Raw genomic sequence first — 20,476 nt, 5'->3', positions numbered from 1 at the left:
GGACTTCCTACCAAGTCTAGCTTTGACCTTGATTCTCAGATCTCAGCCTCCTGAGTAGCTAGGATTACTGGTGTGAACCACTAGCTTCTAGCATGAAGGTAGATTTTTATCAGTTTTGTTCATGTTAAAATCTCGAGTGCCTTTTAATAAGCACTGAAGAGTTCTCTCTTTTTAGAAAGTAACACAAAGAATCTCTGCATTAGGACCTCTATTAATATCCTTTTATTTTTGGTCATGGGGCTTGAACTCTGGGCCTGGGTGCTTTCCCCGAGTTCTTCCCCTCAAGGCTAGCACTCTACCTACCACTTGAGCCACAGTACCACTTCCAGTTTTCTGGTAGTTTTTTTTGGAGATAAAGAGTCTCACAGGCTTTCCTGACTGGGCTGACTTTGAACCATGGTCCTCAGATCTCAGACTTCTTAGTAACAAGGATTATAGGCATAAGCCACCAGCACCTGGCTTGTAATATTCTTTTTTTTTAATTTTTTTTTATTGAGATTAAGTGATTACATTGATTTCTCAAATTTCACAGTATTGTAGGATAGTGATACTTAAAGTCACAAACACATTTTAACTTTCACAAGGTAAATTGTCATTATCTTGGTCTATAAAATTTGTGAATTCTATAAGCTTTGACAATACAACTATTTCTTCTATGTTGGGTGATATGTACATTTCTTTCCTTTTGCTTAGTGTTAGCCGTTCCCTCTCTCCCTCATTCCCTCTTTCCCATTGCTGCCCTTGAGTTGCTTAATTTATTTTCATCAATGTCCAGTTCAGCTGATGGGTCCTCTGCTGTAATTTTTCCTGTTTCCCTCTGATTCTCTGCCCTCCTCCTAGCTTCCCTTAGACGTGCTCACGTGCGCATGCATGCAACACAAACACACACACACCATATATGGGGTCAAGAACTTGGAGTCATTTAGACATTATATGACAAATTAAATAGATGTCCTTTGTTTCTTGAGTCCTGTTTACTTTGTCATATCTCCTTACATTTTGGATTTAACATCCACATATCAGGGAGACCATGTCCATTTTGTAATATTCTTTCTAATTCATGCTATTTGACTTTTTTGTCTCCTTAAACTGAAAATGCCATTAGAATGGACAGGAACCTTGAATGTACTGCTTATCAGTGCATATGTCTGAATAGTGAATTCTCAATAAATATATATTGGTTGCTTCTTTGTAGCCAAGTCAGTATTCAGCCTTAAAGAAGGAGTTTGTTTTTAAGTTATGTTTAGGAATGGTAATCACTGCACCATCACCATATTGAATCAAACATGATTTACTGGGAAGTGTAATACAACCTAATATTATTGGTCAAATCTAGCTTAAAAGTGGACTTTGTATTTCTAGTTGACATTCTGTGAGGAGATATAAATTTAGGTAGAATCTATTGCAAGAAATTCCTGGTTTTAGCCGGGCGCTGGTGGCTCACTCCTGTAATTCTAGCTACTCAGGAGGCTGAGATCTGAGGATCACGGTTCAAAGCCAGCCCGGTCAAGGAAAGTCCATGAGACTCTTATCTCCAATAAACAAATAGAAAATCGGAAGTGGCGCTGTGGCTGAAGCAGTAGAGCGCTTGCCTTGAGCTGAAGAGCTGAGGGATAGTGCCCAAGCCTAGAGTTCAAGCCCCACGACCGACCAAAAAAAAAAAAAAAGAAATTCCTGGTTTTGAGTTGATGGAGAAGCATGTGTGTAATGAATGACTGGTATTCTTGTAAACATTTAGGACTTGTAAATGACCCCAGTGAATTTCAAAACAAGTGAAAGACTAGGAACTTTTGTTGTTGTTGTTGTTGGTCATGGGGCTTGAACTCTGGATAGGGCTTGAACTCTGGGTCTGGATGCTGTCCCTGAGCTCTTCATCTCAAGGCTAGTGCTTTATCATTTGCACTTCCAGTTTTCTGGTAGTTTATTGGAGATAAGAGTCTCACGGACTTTCCTGCCCTGGCTGGCTTTGAACCGTGATCCTCAGATCTTAGCCTCCTGAGTAGCTAGGATTACAGGTGTGAGCCACCGGCTCACCGGCTTTGCTGATATATTTTTAATGATTATTTATATTTGCAAGGGTGACTTGGAAGTATAGTTACTGATAATAAAACTAAATGAAACACATATTGTCTTTCAGATTTACCAAAAATTTATCTCCTGACAAGATAAATCTAAGTACCCTTAAAGGAGAAGGTGAACTGAAGAATTTGGAGTTAGATGAAGAGGTGCTACAGAATATGTTGGATTTGCCCACATGGCTTGCTATCAACAAAGTTTTTTGTAATAAAGCATCCATTAGGGTAAGACCTTAATATTTATGGAGGTCCTTTTCTGTTTGCATTTTTTTCTTTCATTTGTCTTCTTTAAAATACTATGATAGATAATTCCATAAAGAAGCATTTTATTAATGAAATTTAGGAGAAAATTTTTTGGCTATGTGTCTTAAAATATATATTAAGTCAAATATAAGTTAAGTCAATTAATTTTATTTTAATTTTGCTCAAACTTTATTCATTTTATGTTTCAAATTTTCTATTATTAATCATCATTGACATCATTGTCATTATCATCACCCCAGCTTATTTACAAGTGAAAGACCAGGAACTCTTTTTTTTGTTGTTGTTGCTGGTCATGGGGCTTGAACTCTGGGCCTGGATGCTGTTTCTCAGCAAGCGTTCTACCACTTGAGCCATAGAACCACTTATTTGTTTTTGATTGTAGCCATTGTAAATTTGTATCATATCTTGCGCTGAAAGACCAGACTTAAATTGAGTCTACTTAGTGGAAAATACTGTATGATGATGTTTTCCATAAAATTAAAAATTGGTTTCCTTAGGAAAGATATAGAGGAGATGATACTATTTCCTTTTGGTGCTACTTTCCATAAACTGAAATATGTAAAAATGTGACATTTGAGCCAGGCATTGGTGGCTCACACCTGTAATCCTAGCTACTAAGGAGGCTGAGATCTGAGGATCACGGTTCAAAGCCAACCTAGGCAGGAAAGTCTGTAAGACTCTTTATCTCCAATAAAACACCAGAAAACTGGAAGTGGTGCTGTGGCTCAAGTGGTAGAGCGATAGCCTTGAGCTGAAGAGCTGAGGGACAGCGCCCAGGCCCAGAGTTAAAGCCCCACAATCAACAGACCCCCCCCCCCAAAAGTGACATTTTTATTTTAGGGTTTATTTAAACTTTATTTGATATTATTACATTTTATATTAATGATAATACTTTTGGATTTTTAAAAATGTTTACCAAGATATTATTCAAAATTCTAAGATTAAACAGTTTAATGAGAGAACAGCCTTCCTGAGAACTCTTATTTATTTATTAATAAGTTTTTTTTTTATTGTGAAAATACCATACAGAGGGGCTATAATTACATGATCAAGGTAATGAGTACATTTCTTTTTTTTGGGGGGGGGTTCCAGTCGGGGGCCTGAACTCTGGGCCTGGGCGCTGTCCCTCAGCTCTTCAGCTCAAGGCTAACACTCTACCACTTGAGCCACAGCGCCACTTCCGGCTTTTTTCTTTTTGCTTATGTGGTGCTGAGGAATCGAACCCAGGGCCTCATGATGCAAGGCAAGCACTCTGCCACTGAGGCAAGCACTCTGCCACTGAACCACCTTCCCAGCCCTGGTAATGAGTACATTTCTTATCAAGCATTGTTGCCTCCTCTTTTGTTTTCCCTTACCATCCCTGCCCTCCCATTCCAGGGCCGGAACCCTCCCTCCCTCCCCCCCCCCCACTTTGCCCCGCACCAGCTGAGAACTCTTATTTAAATTACAAAATTAAAATGTGTTCTAAGGCCTGAGAATAGATAGTTAAAAGAAATTAAAGTTCTTATTTAAATAGCTGGCTAAGGAAATATAGCTAATATTTTCTTGCATAAAATAGATACATCTAATTTCAAAAGCACAAATAGGCTGATCATGAAAGTGATATATCTAATTTCAAAAGTACAGATCAGCTGCTCTGCTTATTTTAGTCTATGAAAAAAGTCATGTAAGTTTCTGTCACTGTATATAGTAAACCTGTTTTGCATTATTTTTTAATATATTTTTTAAAGAAACAATTTCTATTTGTAGATCCCATGGACAAAACTGAAAACACATCCCATCTGTTTGGTGAGTTCTGAAACCTACTCAAGAACAAGCATTTATAGATTCAAATTAACTACTGTTGATATTAATCTTTTGTTTCATAAACTGTTTCCTGGATTTTGCATCCATTGGCTTCCTTCTTATTTTGATTAGATTTATTTTTTTCAGTTCTTGTATGAGAAGTTTGAATTTTATTTTAAAAGTTTTTATTAGCATACATTAGTTATATGAAGGGATTTATTTTGGTATTTCTATACATGCATATGATGTGCTTTGACCACATTTACCCCCTCTATTGAGCTTTCTATACCTCTCTACCCTGCTCTTGTTTTTACTGCAGTTTGAACTGAAGGCCTTGCAATCGTTAGGTAGCTATTCTACTACTAGAACCCATACCAGGTCCTTTTATATTTGGTTATTTTTGAGATATAGGTCTTGTGGTTTTGCTTAGATCAGACTGGGCAGCAATTGTACTTATACTCCCCACACAGCTGGAATGACAGGTGCAAGTCATCATCCCCAACTCTTTTTTTTTGTTGAGATAGGAATCTTGCCAATTTTCTTGGTCAGGCTGACCTGGAACAGTCGTTTTCCTAGTCTGTTTCCGGAGTAGCTATCTGCAGTTAACAGGCATGAACTTTCCCACCCTCTAATCAATTTATAGGGTGTTTTATACTAAACATTTTGCACATTCATGTAGTGTAGACAAGTTTAAATTTTTAAATAGAGGATATTTAAAGCTTATCAGGTCAAGAATATCATGTTTTAAGTTGGCAATTATTTAACTCTAAGCCTCTTTTTGGTGGGAGATATCAGAACTGAAGCTTTGAACTTAGGGCTTTGCTCTCTTTCTCATTCCACTTTTTCACTCAAAGCTGAGGCTCTACCCTTTGAATTATGTCTCCAGTTTCAACTTTTTGGTGGTTCAGATAAGAGTCCCATAGGTTTATCTGCCCTGGTAGCTTCAAACTGAGATCCTCAGAATTATAACTCATAATTGATTTATTGTGAAATTCTTTTAATAACATTTGTTTTTGCTGGCCTAGTAAATTTAGTAACATATTCTTTAATATACTTTGCCTTTTAGGGAAAATTGAAGAAAGTTAATAATATCATTTATTGATATATTAGTTCCACAAAGGTTTTTTTTTGTTTTTTGTTTTTTTTTTTTGGTGTTGAAGATTAAATCCAGGGCCTAGCTGAGTTTAGTGCTAAGCTGAGCTACCACTCAATTCTAGTCCATAAATATTTTTGAGTATTTGGTTTTTGTTTTGAGGGAACTTACATTTTAATAGAGGAAACTGAATACAAATAGAACAATAATTTCAGATAATGATAAATGCTCTCAGTGTAAGGAGAATGAGAAATGACAGGAATTGCTAAGGACATTGGATCTTAATTTAAAAAAAAAATTGGAACTGGGGTTTGAATTCAGGGCCTCATGCTGCTGCTTGAAATTTTCTCTACCACGTGAACCATACTTTCGCTTCCATAGATCTTTCCTTAATTCTTGTCCTGAAAAGACATTTAAATCTTAACCTGAGAAAGAACTTTTTCCATTAGGAGACTGTTTATATTTTCTGCTTATTTCATAATTTTTCTTAGTTTTATATCTTATATTTCAGGTCTCAGGTTGAGCTAAACTTTTTAGAGGTGGTTCAGTTCTCCTAATATAATTTATTAACTAATATGTTACACATAATGGCCTCAGAAATTTCATAAAATACAGTGATCTCATTGGTCAGTGGCATCTTCTGAATTTTTTCTCCCGTATATATATAATATTCATGTACAGTTTTTGCACCATATACTAAATGCTTGAGCTAGGACTGAATATATTGTTTCCCTTTTTGGCAATTTTAGAACTAGTTTGCTCCTAAAAAAACAAAAGAGAAAATAGTCTGACTACTTTCATGAATACACATAAAATAAAATACCTATTTATTTACTTTTAAAAAAAAACATTTTTATTAGTCTTTAGATAAAGTAATAATGGAAATGAGTACATGTGAAGAGCCCCGTGCTCCAAATGGTCCATCACCAATTGCAACTGCTTCAGGACAAAGGTAAGGTATGTCCTTTAATCTGTGTGACTGCCAAAAGGGTATTCTTTTCTATAGTCAGCTCTATTACTAAAAGTGACAGGACATAAATAAAAAATGTTAACTTCAGACCATTTCTATTTCAGTTACTTGTGAGCCCTGTAAGACTGCAACTAATGTTTTCTGTGTTTAAGCTTCATTCACATGGAATTTGTTGAATTGAATTAGAGAATGTATAATTTTTCTGATCTTAAATTATAATATTACACTCCAGCTGGACTCTGTAGCCTTCTTACGAATTGAACTCTCATTTACTTTATAGATGCTAATTGACTAAGGCTTTTTGAGAATGAATAGCTGTAGATATTAATTCTAGTAAACTAAAAAAAAATCTTGTACATTTTGTCCAATACTTTTCTTTGGAACACAAGAAGGTATCACTGTTTTAAGTCTAGACTGGCCTTGAACAGGTGATTCTCTTGCCTTAGCCTTCAAAGTGCTGTGATTACATGTCTCTAAGCCTGGCTTGAGAGGAACTTTTTTTTTTTTTGTCAGTAATGGGGCTTGAACTCTTGGCCTGGGTGCTGCCCTCAGCTCTTCAGCTCAAAGCAAGTGCTGTACCACTTGAGCCATAGTGTCACTTCCGGTTTTCTGGTGGTTAGCTAGGATTGCAGCTGTGAGCCACTGGTGCCTGACGAAAGGAACATTTTTATAATTTATATGTAATCAGTTTCTTGTTTTAATAGAAACAGATTTGTTCTTTTTCTAACAAATATGAATAATATACTATTAAGGCGGTTTGTGTATGTATTTATAATGTTTTTAAATATGTGTATTTATAATTTTTTTTTCTTTGACTTTAATGCATTGTATCTGTTTTTCTTTTTTTTAGTGAATATGGCTTTGCTGAAAAAGTAGTTGAGGGAATTACTGTTTCTGTAAATTCTATTGTCATCAGAATAGGAGCAAAAGCCTTCAATGCATCCTTTGAACTTTCTCAGCTAAGGATCTACAGTGTAAATGCAAACTGGGAACATGGAGATTTAAGATTTACTCGTATTCAAGATCCACAGAGAGGAGAGGTAAAAATTCATTTTCTTTTTTAAAATGTCTTAGTAATGAATTAAATAAAAATATTTAAAATAGTTATATTTTACTGCTGAGGACTTAGTGATAGAGAACTTGCGTAGCATGTATGTGCAAGGCTCTGGATTTGATTCTAGTACTGCAAAAGGAAAGGTTTTTTTTTTTTTTTTTTTTTGCCAGTCCCGGCGCTTGAATTCAGGGTCCGGGCACTGTCCCTGAGCTCCTTTTGCTCAGGCTAGCACTCTACCACTTGAGCCACAGAGCCACTTCTGCCTTTTTCAGTTTCTATGCTACTGAGGAATCAAACCCAGGGTATGATGCATGCTAGGCAAGCACTCTACCACTAAGCCATATTCCCAGCCCACAAAAGTGTTTTTTAATCAAATAATCATGCCAGGCACTGGTTGCTTATACCTACAATTCTAGGAGGCTGAGATCTGAGAGGATCATGTTTCAAAGCTAGCCCAGAGAGGAACATTTGTGAGACTTTTATCTCCAGTTAATCACCAGAAAACTGGAGGTGTCACTGTGGTTCAACTGGTAGAGTGCTTGCCTTGAGCTGAAAAGCCCAACATAGCACCCAGGCTCAGAGTTCAAGACCCATGACCGACCAAAAAACCACAAAAACAGTGTAATTCGCTTTATTGAATTTGAGTTTACAAAACTAAAATGTCTTAAAATACATTACATTTATAGTACATTTTTGCCATGATTCAAGTGCTTTTTATACCTTGTGTCAAATGTCTTAGAATAAAAGTATTAATGTGTAATTTTTTAAATGATGAATATAATTATGATCATATATTTGATAGAAGTATACAATTAAATGCAATTTGATGAATATATAGAATATGAAAATTAGTTGGGAAGATAGTATTTTATTTTTATATGAATGTATATTTTTCTTATTTTACTTTGCCTATGTGAAGCTAATCTCTGTGTTCTCCTTAGGTTTTGACATTTAAAGAAATGAATTGGCAGATGATTCGAATAGAGGCGGATGCCACCCAAAGTTCACATCTTGAAATTATGTGTGCTCCTGTTCGATTAATAACTAATCAATCAAAAATCAGAGTCACACTTAAAAGAAGAGTGAGTCAACTAAATTACCTTTCAGACTTATTTGTTGCCTATTAGAATTGGCAGAACACTTTAACATTTTGGGTGAAGTATTGACATAATATGAATGGTATATTAAAATAATGTCAAGTAAAGGGAGATGAAATACCTCAAACAATATTTATAGAAAGCTAGTATAATTAATTATAACATTCTTCATTTCATATGTAATCGCTACATAGTTTTATTCTTAATAAATTGAGTAGAGTTTTCAGAGCCAAATGGCTGCTGAACATTTACTGTTTTATGATTTTGTTTCTTGGGTTGGGAGTATAGCTTGTAAGTACAGTATTTACTTTTATCATACAGCAAAACAGAAGAAAAGTAATTTTATTTCTCCTACTTAATCTTCAGGAATAAATATCAAAGCCTTCATTATTGATAACCAACAATCTTAAGATATGGCCATAATCCTGGCTATCCATATTGAGATCTTAGGATAGGGGTTCAAAGCCAATCTGAGCAAGAGGCTATTGAATCTCCATTTAGCCACAAAATGTTGTAAGTGGAGCTGTGGCTCAAGTGGTAGGTTTCTAGCCTTGAGAAAAAGATTTCAAGGTCAGTGCCCAGGCCTTGAGTTCAAGCCCTAGTACTAGCACAAAAGAAAAGATGTAATTAGTTACTTAGATAAATAGGGAAAATAGTATTTTAAGGTATTAGAAGATGACAGTCTGCTAAGCTTGGCAGTGAAATTTAATTTGTAGGTGATAACTTTTTTGAAAGCATGGCATTTTAAAGACTCAACAGTAAGCTTTGTATAACCAGGCACAAATAATAATAAAAAGTGAAAGCATTTTTAAGTTTGGTACTTAACATAGATATTCTGAATTGTGGGTAAAAGAGCATTTTAGTTTTTAACTAGTTGTAATTAAATGATTTGTCAAGTATAAATGCAAATATATATATATATATATATATATATATGCTATATAAATTGTATTGGTTAAGATAAGGAGTTTGTCATTCTTTTGTTATCACTGCTATATCTAGCACTAGGAGTTAAAAGTATTTATTAAATGAAATAATTATCCATACCTGTTTGTAATTCTGTCATAAACTTTAAGCTTTTTAAAAAATACAAGTGTATTATGTTTTATTTTTGTCTTAATTTTGTCAATACTTTTTTTTTGACAGTTAAAAGACTGCAATGTCATAGCAACAAAGTTAGTTCTAATATTGGATGATTTATTATGGGTTTTAACGGATTCTCAGTTGAAGGCTATGGTACAATATGCAAAATCTCTTAGCGAAGCAATAGAAAGATCTACAGAACAGAGGAAAAGTATGGCTCCTGAACCTACACAGGTATGGTGTAAATTAACATAAAAAACTTTACATGTAAGTGGTTTAACTTATTTTTCTTTTGTTGGTCATGGGCTTGAACTCAGGATCTGGGCACTGTCCCTGAGCTCTTTTTGCTCAAGACTAGCGCACAACCACTTTCAACCACAGTGCCACTTCTGATTTTCTGGTGTTTAATTAGAGATAAGAGTCTCAGGACTTTCCTGCTCAGGCTGGCTTCGAACCATGATCCTCAGCTCTTAGCCTCTTGAGTAGCTAGGATTACAGGCGTGAGCCACTGGTACTCAGCTAAAACTAAATTTCTTATTATAAGATAAGATGCCTTACAAGTTTATATATATATTATGTATAGAGAAATATTAATATTGCCTAGTGTTTTTGTTTGGAACATTTTACTAAGCACCACCAGACTTACTGCTGACATAAAAGCATCTGATATAACCAGCTGCAGTTAACCAGAAAAAGCCAGAAGTGAAATTATAGAGCCAATTGTGGAGCACCAGGCTTGAACAAAACAGCTTAAGTTATAGCAACTAAGCCCTGAGTTCAAATGTCAGTACTGGCACACACACAAACACACAAAAATAGAATTAAAACTAATACTCAACTAAGTTGTCTATAGTAGTTAATAACTTTTTTTTTTTTTTTGGGTCCGGTTGTGGGGCCTGAACTCTGGGCCTGGGCGCTGTCCCTCAGCTCTTCAGCTCAAGGCTAGCACTCTACCACTTCAGTCACATCGCCACTTCTGGCTTTTTTTTTTTTAAATGCTTATGTGGTGCTGAGGAATCAAACCCAGGGCCTCATGCAAGGCAAGTGCTCTACCACTGAGCCACCTTCCCAGCCCTAACTTTTTGTTTTTAGAATCATACGTATGTGACTATAACGTAAGCATTTACTAAAACCTACTTGGTTCATATTCAAGTTGCAAAGTTTAAAAATGTTTTTGTGCTGGTACTAGGGGTTGAACTTAGGGCCTATTGCTTTTGCTTGGCCTTTTTACTTAAAGCTGTTACTCTACCACTTGACCCATACCTCACTTCCAGCTTTTTGTTTGGCTAATTGGAGATAAGACTCTTATCAACTTTCCTGGTGGGATTGAATTCATTGAGGATACTTAAATCTCAGCCTCTTTAGTAAGTAGGGCTAAGCATGAGCTACCAGTGTCTGACTAATTTTTAGTTTCCTTCTACTGTAATTCAGAAAAAAAATTAGGGGAACTCAATTATTGATACAAAAGAAATTACATTTTTAATGGCTTTATTACTGCAAATATTTATGTTTGCTTTGGTGTGAAATTTCTAGTATGTAACTTGGCAGTGGTAATGCAGTTTTGAATTTTTCTAGAGCTCTACAGTAGCCCCATCTACTCAGCAAGTAAAGACACCACAGACTCCAAGTGCTCCTGATCTGAATGATGCAATTGTGAAACTCTTCAGTGACTTTGATGTTAAAGAAACCTCCCATCATTTAGTGATTTCTCACCTAGATCTCCACATTTGTGATGATATTCATGCGAAAGAAAAAGGTAATATAATTTGCTCATTTCAAAATACTTTGGCCTTTGTAGAATTAACGATAAAACTGAATTTATTGTATATTTTACATATAATATGTAATACGTATTTAGGGTAATTTTTTTATTGTTTTGCCATATATATAGATAAATAAATGAAAGGCAAAATTTGAAGCTTTATGCTGTCATAAAATTTTATTTGGTCTTAGTAGTTTGTATTTAAAGCTTAAGTGTTAGGCTACTAGTAATTAACTGTAAAATTCTGTTTAAAAAATAAGAGTTTAGTAAATAGATGACTGCTGAATAAAATATCTTGGATTTGTCTTTGTATTAACTTTTTTGTAAATTTGAAATTTATAAATTTTAACAAAGATTCTACTCACTATTATTCACACGTGTTTTCAGCATTATGATTACCCATTTCTAGATGAGTGTGCACCAACAGAACTATGTGGCTCTTTAACGTTTGTGTTTTCTGCCCTTCTCCCTACAAATATTTGGTTAGGATGTTAAATTCCAGTGTGATTTATTTTTTTCTTCCTTCTTTTCCTCTTCCTTTTCTTCTTCCTACTTCTCTTCCTCATTTTCCTCCTTTTAACTCTTACTTACTCAAACGTTACAGACATACGCATACAGGAAGCTGTTCTTGGTTATGTTGAAAAATCTGTGGTTCCCTAGTCTAGGAATTGTGCCTTTCTGTTTCTTCTGCCATGGAGCATCCCTGGCCCACTAGTGTTGAGGAAATTCAGCAGGTAGACATCTCAAGAATAATGTTTCTCTGACTTTGGTGGTTTTGTGTGTGTTTATGTTTGTGTGTGTACGCACATGTGTAAATGTGCACATATGCACGTGTGCATGGATGCATTGGTACTAAGATTTGAATTCAGGGCCTACTCTGTGTTTCTTAGCTTTTTGGCTCAAGGCTGGTGTCTCTACCATGTGAGCCGCTGCTCTGCTTATGGCTTTTAAGTGGTTAATTGGAGATAAGAGTCTCACTGACTTTTCCAGTCCAAGATGGCTTCATACTGTAATTGTCAGCTCTCACTCTTCCGAGAGGCTAGGATTACAGACAAACATGAGCCAACAGCATCTGGCTTTAATGTGAAGATCGTTGAAAGAGAAACAGAAATATTTGACTTTTGCACCTTGATTATAAAATAAGCTAATGATTTTTTAAAAATAGAGGTATTTAGAAGTGGCGCTGTGACTCAAGTGGTAGAATGCTCACCTTGAGCTGAAGAGCTGAGGGGACAGCATCTAGGCTCAGAGTTCAAGCCCCATGACTGACCACCCCTCTCCCCCAAAATAGATAGAGGTATTTGACCCAAATCAATTCTATCATGAATTCTTTGTACTTTCTAAAAACCAAAAAAGTGAATTATGAGTCTTAGTTACTTAGCAGTAGACACGGCAGCTGGGAATCAGCTAAAAATAAAAAGGCAGAAGGGTATAGCTTAAGATTTGGGGTTTGCAGAGAGATTTGTTGTTTCTTTAGCTTGTGTGTCATTTGGATTATTGGTGCCATTTTCTGCTTTAGTTTGAAAGGAAAATCCAAACACATTAAAACAAATCAAAGTAATAAAATTGAGCAAAAAGAAGTTTTTACTTAGAAAATTTCTGATCTCTTTTACATTCCTTGTTTTTCATTATTCCCTCATAGAATAAACTGAGGGATTTTATTAAAGGGGAAATCCCTGTATTTTATTTTCCGTATTTTACAGGTCTGTAGGCACTTCTACTCTTTGGACAAGGCTTTTTCCAAAAGACTATGAAATATTTTTTCATAAGTTTGCAAAAGATCATTTGGATGCAAACCGAGCTAATGCATTATTATATCCCTTGTTGTGTATTATATTCTGTACATATCATATTAATTTAATAAAATCTAAAAAATACTGAATTATCTTAAAAGATTGTAAATGAGATGAATTGGGGTTAACTAATATAGGCAATGTATACATTGTTTCTAGCTTATATTTTTTTACTTACAGTTAAATTGTTCATGGTGTTTTAAGCATTTGATTTTTGTGTTGGCATTATACTGATTTATGTTGACTTTTGATTACTATGTAACTTTTGACAACTTACCTGATTGTATATATTCCTGTTTGGAAAGAGGCAGGATGATGCATATAATGAAGTGGTTAAGATTTCCGGGTTCAGGGCTGGGAAAGTGGCTCAGTGGTAGAGCGCTTGCCTTGCATGCCTGAGGCCCTAGGTTCAATTCCTCAGCACCACATAAGCAAAAAGAAAAAAGCCGGAAGTGGTGCTGTGGCTCAAGTGGTAGAGCACTAGCCTTGAGCTGAAGAGCTGAGGGACAGCGCCCAGGCCCAGAGTTCAGGCCCCACGACCGGACCCAAAAAAAAGAAAAAAGATTTTCAGGTTCAGGGTGAAGGAAGGGGTGACATTGTCCAAAAAGAATTGTACTCATTACCTGACTTATAAAATGGTATCTTTTCTGTACAATACCTTAATAATAACAATAAAGTTATATTTTAAAAATACGATTATCTGGGTTCAAATCCAGCTCATCACTTAGAACTAGCTTTATGATCTTATTCTATTTACCCTCTTTTTGCCTCAGTTTCTGATCTAGAAAGTAGGTATTATAATAATATTTCTTGGAATTATAAAAATGAAATGAGTAAGTATGCCTAAAAACTTAAAATTATTAATATGATTAAGTATTGTAAATATAAAATTTCTAGTACTATCATTTGTCAGTTCTTGTGGGCTTAGATCCTATTTTTGTATTCTCTTCTAGACTAGAGCCTATCAAATGATAGAAGCTCAACGAATACAAATTAGATGGTATTATTCATGACAAAAGAAAATCACCACTACTTAGATCCCAATTATTTTAAACATTTCAGTGGTAAATTAAGTGTTTTTGACATTTGCATAATATTTGCTTAATATTTCTCAGGCTCATCATTTTCTTTTTCCAGAATCAAACAGACGTATTACTGGAGGCGCCATGCAACTCTCTTTTACACAGTTGACCATAGATTATTATCCTTATCATAAAGCTGGTATGTATAACTATTTCTTTAAATGTGTTAATCTTTTTGATATGGACATTTTCAATTTGTTATTTTTAATTCTTTGGTTTTAATCTAATTTGCTAAGGAGTAAAAAGGTCTTTACTATTTTTCTTCTATGGTATTTTACCAAGAAAATAGAATTGCCTTAAAAAATACTTATGCAATTTATGTTGAGGTTCATGTAGATTGTTAGAAACTAAATTTGTTAGGAATGGACAGTTTTTAAGTGAATTCTGTATATGTCCAATGTCTTGATTTTATATCAGTACATTACTTTTTAATGTGTTGTTCAGGTATTGCACATTTTCTTTCTGTTTTTCTTGTCTAATCATTTTATTTTTTAATTTGTGGACACTGGGGCTTGAACAGGGTCTTTGTGTTCTTGCTCAACTTTTTCAAGCATAGCTGACCCTATATTGAGCCATACTACCAGTCATACTTCCAATTAACTTCTGGTTAACTGGAAATAGAGTCTCATGGACTTTAAAGATTTATTCTCAGATGTCAACCTCCTGAGTAGTAGGGATTATAGATAGGCTTTAGCCATTGCATCATTCTTTGAATTATGATAAAGGAAAAGGAGGGAGGGAAAAGTAGAGAAATGGGAGGAGGTGGGGAAGGAAAAAGGAAAGGAAAGAAAGAAAAGAAAGAAAGAGAAAGAAGGGAGGAAAGAAAATAAATTGATTGATTTTGGTATGGGTGTATTTAGTAGTAGAGTACATTCCTAGAATGTTCCAAGCCATGTTGGTTTTTTTTTGGGGGGGGGAGGGGGTTTCCGGTTGTGGGCCTGAACTCTGAGCCTGGGCGCTGTCCCTCAGCTCTTCAGCTCAAGGCTAGCACTCTACCACTTGAGCCACAATGCCACTTCTGGCTTTTTTTTTTTTTTTTTTGCTTATGTGGTGCTGAGGAATCGAACCCAGGGCCTCATGCATGCAAGGCAAGCGCTCTACCACTGAGCCACCTTCCCAGCCCCCAAGCCATGTTTAATTCCAAGCACCAAAAAAGGAAGGGAAAGAAGGAGAAAAAAAAGAAAAGAGAGAGAGAGAAATTATTTTCTAAATAACAAGACCTAACACATATTTGTACTATTTTTGTATGTGGCAAAAGCAAGTTATTAATATTTTGAATTTTCCATGATATTTTGTATATTATACAAATTTAGGAACATTTTCACTTATATTTTCTAAATTTCATCTGTAAGATGTGATCCTGATAGGTTCTTTATTTTCAAATAATAAAAATAGAAAATATATGAGTATTTATAACCAAATTAAGTAATTTAGCCTCAGCACACATCTCTGCCTTTTGATAGTATATGGTCTTGTTTTTTTTTTTTAATTTTACGCAATAGGAAAAGACTAAAAACAAAAACATAACAAATTTTCCATAGCTTTGAAAAGATACAGATACTTTCAGATTCATATTGCTACCTACCAAATGGTTTTATAATTTCTATAACACTACCTTACAGAATTTAATGGTTAGACCCAGGTACCAGTGGCTCATACCTATAATCCTAACTACCCAGAAGACAAAATTCAGAGGATCAAGGTTTGAAGCCAGCTAAGGCAGATAAAATTCTTGAGACTTCATCTCCAAAATATCCAGTAGAAGGCCAGTTTAGAGGCTTGACTGAAGTGATAGAATGCCAGCAATGGACAAAAAAACTGAGTGAGAACACGAGGCCCTGAGTTCAAAAAAACCCCTATACTCATGTGTGTGCATATATACATACACACATGCACACAAAGTTGTACTATTTATTTTGATTTTCTTTTAAAAGCATTTTATAAGAAAGATACTTACAAACTCTTAGAATCTTATAGCTGTAGAAATCATTCATATATTGGAAGATAAGACTTTCAGTCACGGTAGATTTTCTTTTCATAATCTTTTTATGAACACATTCCTTAGTTGATGCAAAGAAAGTTAATGTTGATTTTGTATTTTCCTTTCCCAAACATGTGTATCTCTTTATGACTGAGTTTATCTTGAGAGGTTCTGTTGATTTCTTATTAGATTTTATCCATTTTATGGATTAATTCTATATTAGTTAAAAGGATTAATTAATAAATTAAAGGATTAATTCTATGTAAGTTAATTCTATATTCATTTTTGATGAAAGGATTTTATGCCTCGATGTTATTTTCTGAGATTCTATCTAATGAAGGCTTGACAGATGATTTAACCTCTAGTGAAGATTGTCCTGTGGATTTGAATTGAAACTTTGAGTACTCTTCCATCAGAAATGATTTTAGATAGAAAGCTCTCCAGATCACTTGCTTTTGGCATTCTCTTCCTCTGTTCTCAATGTCTTGCTCTCATTTTAAAATGAAGTAGGTGAAGACTGTAAGCTTGTTGGAAGAGTAAAGATTACCTTGAAAAGTTGACCAAAGTTCATTCAGAGCATTGTTATGAGAGAATAAATGGAAATTGTACATTGTCAGTGAAAAGATGTTATTCATTTTACAGGAGACAGTTGTAGTCACTGGATGTATTTTAGTGATGCAACCAAGACAAAAAATGGATGGGCCAATGAACTGTTACATGAGTTTGAGTGCAACGTGGAAATGCTTAAACAGGCTGTAAAGGACCATAATGTAGGTTCACCTCCTAAATCCCCAACACATGCCTCTCCCCAGCACACACAAACAGGTATTTTACTTATTAACATTATAGCATTTACCTAATTTTGTGTGTGTGTGTGTGTGTGTGTGTGTGTTTTCCAATGTATTTTCTGTAAAGTATTATTTTTGATTAAGGTCAAAAGATCTTGTATACTTTATCCAGAACAACATAGGTGTATGTACTTTTACACTTAATATAACCAATTGGAGTAAAGAAATTTTCAGTTTGATAAATGACTCATAGATCTGTCATTTTTAACATTGTAAAATAGTAACTTGGATGTGTGAAAAATATGATTTCTGTTTACATATGAGTAATTAGCTAGATGCTGGTAGTTCATACCTGTCATCCTATCTGAGATCTGGAAGATCAGGGTTCAAGGCCATCTACCAAAAAAAAGAGCAGTATTTCTGTATGATTTTTATAAAGAATTTCCATATATACACTCTTGCGTGAGAAGTTAGTGTTCACCTACATTTTTAGTGCCTTTTTTTTTTTTTTTGGCCAAGACTGGGATTTGAACTCAGAGGCTTTTGTATACTTTTGGCTTACTTTCTTATTCATGGGTGACTTTCTTACCACTTAAGCCATGCTCCCAGTTCAGCTTTTTGCTGATTAATTGAAGATGAAGTCTTGAGTGTTTTTCCCCTGGACTGGCTTAGAACTGTGATCTTCCAGATCTTAGCCTCCTAGGTGTCTAAAATTATAGGTATGAACAACCCAAGCTTCCATCAGCTTTCTTAAAAACAAAAGTGCATCTATTAAAAAAGAATTTTGTAATAAATTAAACAGAGTTTTTGTTTCCTACAGAGAAGGATTCTACTCTGAAAAGCAGTTCTAGAACATCTTCAGTATTATCTCAACAATCAAAAGCTAAGCTTATGTCTAGTTCCGTTGTGGTTAGACTTGCAGATTTCAATATATACCAGGTATGTTTTATTTTTTAAATTAATCTCGTGAACACTTTCAGTGTCTTTTACAAGAAACTTTAACAACTAATGCCACTGTTTTAAACATACTTGACTAGTTTTGTAAAATGACTCAATAAGATAGGATAGATAATATCAGCTCATGAATCTTTGTTTAAGGTGTTACCTTAATTAGCCAAAATTTAATGACAAGGACACATTACTTGAGGCTGCCAGCACTCTCTAAGTTGTCTCATATCCCAAAATCTACCATACTTATGGTTTTATTATAAGGAAGCAATATAAATAAGAACCAAACATAGGAAAAAGTGTGTAGAGCAGAATCTGGAAGGGTTCCAAATGTTAAACTTAGGGTTTGAGAGGTAGCTCAGTGGTAGAGAGCTCACCTAACATTTATGAAGCCCAAACTCCAGCACTACATGTAGATGTATGACAATATGCTTGAAATTTGTAGTTGAACTCAGCATGAGAATAGATTGATAGCAAATGACTTGAAGCCTTCCACCTCCTCCAAACAAATAAGACTATCAAATGTGACCATCCCCACCAAAGTCATTTTGATGTCAGAAATTACCAGTTGCACACATGAATAGGAAATGACAAGCCCTAGTTATCTCAAAGGAACAAGGACAAAGGCCAGAACTCCTTTTGTGATCAAATTTCTTACTATATAGTTGTCTATGGAGAAACTAAAATTCCTTTTCCACTTTATTAAACTTAGTATGGATTGACCATATTGTGTACATAATGTAATCGCTACAAACCCTCATTTTCATTATCTTATGTGGGCTATAATCTTACAAAATGGTCTAATGTTACTGTATTTGAAACCAGTTTTTTGTTTCTTGGTTTTTTTTTTTTTTTGTCTGTTTTTAAGCAAAGAGAAAAGTTCATTTGAAAGCCAAAGGAAAACTATGAAAGTGGTAAGACAGGAGCCCTAAAGAGGAGTCCCAGTTTATTTTTATTTATTTATTTTTTGAGAGAGTGTATTATCAAACTTGGCGATCTTACTCCCTCATCTTTACATGTACTGGTATTATAGGGCATATGCCACCATGCATGGCTTTGTGAACCTTTTTTAAAGTAACAGATTTTAAGCCAGGCACTGATAACCCATGATATCTCAGAAGGCTAAGATCAGAGGATCGCAGTTTGAAGCCTGTCTTGGCAAGAAAGTCTGTGAAACTCTGCTGTAATTAACCACCAAATAGCCAGAAGTGGAGCTATGACTCAAGTGGTAGAGTACTAGCCTTGAGCATAAAAGCTCAGAGATGACAAACCAGGACCTGCATAAGACAACAACAACAAAACTCAGCAGATTTCAGACATAATAATTTATAAAATGGGGGCTCGGCAGGTGGCTCAGTGGTAGAGTGCTTGCCTTGCATAAGGCCCCTGGGTTCAATTTCTCAGCACCACATAAGTAGAAAAAGCCAGAAGTGGCACTGTGGCTCAAGTGGTAGAGTGCTAGCCTTGAGCTGAAGAGCTGAGGGACAGCGCCCAGGCCCAGAGTTCAGACCCCATGACAGGAAAAAAAATTATAAATTGTACTAGCTTTTGATAAGCCTGTAGGTTTATCTGAAAAGTAGCTTCCATTGTGCCCCAGGTCACATTGAGAGTGACAAAACAAAGTTGTTTGTCACACTTGAAAGGAGTGCTGCTGACATCTAGTGGGTAAAAGGCCAGCAATGCTGCTGAAAATGTGACAGTGTGCAAGACTCTCTCCATAAAGTTATCTGACCCAAAATACTAATAGTGTCAGTTTTGAGTAACCCTGATTTAAGTTATTTTCTCATTGTGCAATTAATTCTTTCTTTATATTCTCTTTTTATAATGCAGCATGTTTAAAGTATATTTTGTTGTATATTTTGTTGCGGTATATATGTTTTAGACTTAAGTAAGATCATACGTTAATGAGGAACAGGAATCACTCATAATAACATATTTCTGAGAGTAATGAAACCTCATAGGGGCTAGTGTTAATAGAGGCTAGTGCTATAGCTCAAGTGGTAGAGTCTAACAATGGCAGGGCCCTGAGTTCAATCCTCAGACCACCAGTGAGAGAAAGAAAAAGAGAGCGAATCCCCCCCTCCACATACATACATACACACATGCACTAAAAATAAAATAGTGGTAGAAATAAAAAATTAGGCTGAGCCATATGTGGTGGCTCATGCCTGTAATTCCAGCACTTGGGAGACAGGGCAAGAAGATCAGGAATTCCAGGTTAGATTAGATTGGGTTATATAGCAAGTTCTAGGCCATCCTGGACTATATGAGAAGGCTTGTCTCCAAAAATAAATGAAGAGAGAGAGAGGAAGAGAGAGAATATTCTTTCTAATTCTAGTAAGGGAAAGGAGAATTAAAATGAGACACATAATTGAAAAGAATTAGTTTTTACATGCGATAAAAGGCTTTTTAATTACGTACTGTAGGGCTGGAAAGGTGGCTCAGTGGTAGAGTGCTTGCCTTGCATGCATGAGGCCCTGGGTTCAATTCCTCAGCACCACATAAGCAAAAAGAAAAAAGCCGGAAGTGGCGCTGTGGCTCAAGTGGTAGAACGCTGGCCTTGAACTGAAGAGCTGAGGGACAGTGCCCAGACCCAGAGTTCAGGCCTCACGACTGGACCCCCCAAAAAATTATGTACTGTAAGAATGTGATTTAACATTATAAAGGATACAGATAGAATGTTTATTACAAGATGAAACAA

General features: G+C 35.3%; 1 protein-coding gene across 2 annotated transcripts in view; it reads left to right on the top strand.

The window, feature by feature from the left end:
- Uhrf1bp1l (UHRF1 binding protein 1 like) overlaps positions 1 to 20,476 on the top strand; it is a 67,715-nt gene that overhangs the window by 27,083 nt on the left and 20,156 nt on the right. For both annotated transcript variants that reach the window (XM_042693398.1, XM_042693399.1), the window contains 10 exons: positions 2,138 to 2,300; positions 4,089 to 4,127; positions 6,078 to 6,169; positions 7,038 to 7,227; positions 8,183 to 8,323; positions 9,485 to 9,655; positions 10,997 to 11,177; positions 14,114 to 14,197; positions 16,682 to 16,864; positions 17,648 to 17,766. In XM_042693398.1, the coding sequence (XP_042549332.1) occupies positions 2,138 to 2,300; positions 4,089 to 4,127; positions 6,078 to 6,169; positions 7,038 to 7,227; positions 8,183 to 8,323; positions 9,485 to 9,655; positions 10,997 to 11,177; positions 14,114 to 14,197; positions 16,682 to 16,864; positions 17,648 to 17,766 (1,363 nt within the window). The remainder of the gene's footprint in view (positions 1 to 2,137; positions 2,301 to 4,088; positions 4,128 to 6,077; positions 6,170 to 7,037; positions 7,228 to 8,182; positions 8,324 to 9,484; positions 9,656 to 10,996; positions 11,178 to 14,113; positions 14,198 to 16,681; positions 16,865 to 17,647; positions 17,767 to 20,476) is intronic.

Source organism: Dipodomys spectabilis, unplaced genomic scaffold (genome assembly GCF_019054845.1).
Source record: "Dipodomys spectabilis isolate Male_0828 unplaced genomic scaffold, ASM1905484v1 ptg000163l, whole genome shotgun sequence".
NCBI lineage: Eukaryota > Metazoa > Chordata > Mammalia > Rodentia > Heteromyidae > Dipodomys > Dipodomys spectabilis.
The sequence above is the reverse complement of the archived record's forward strand: the minus strand, read 5'-3'. Positions and strand labels throughout refer to the sequence as shown.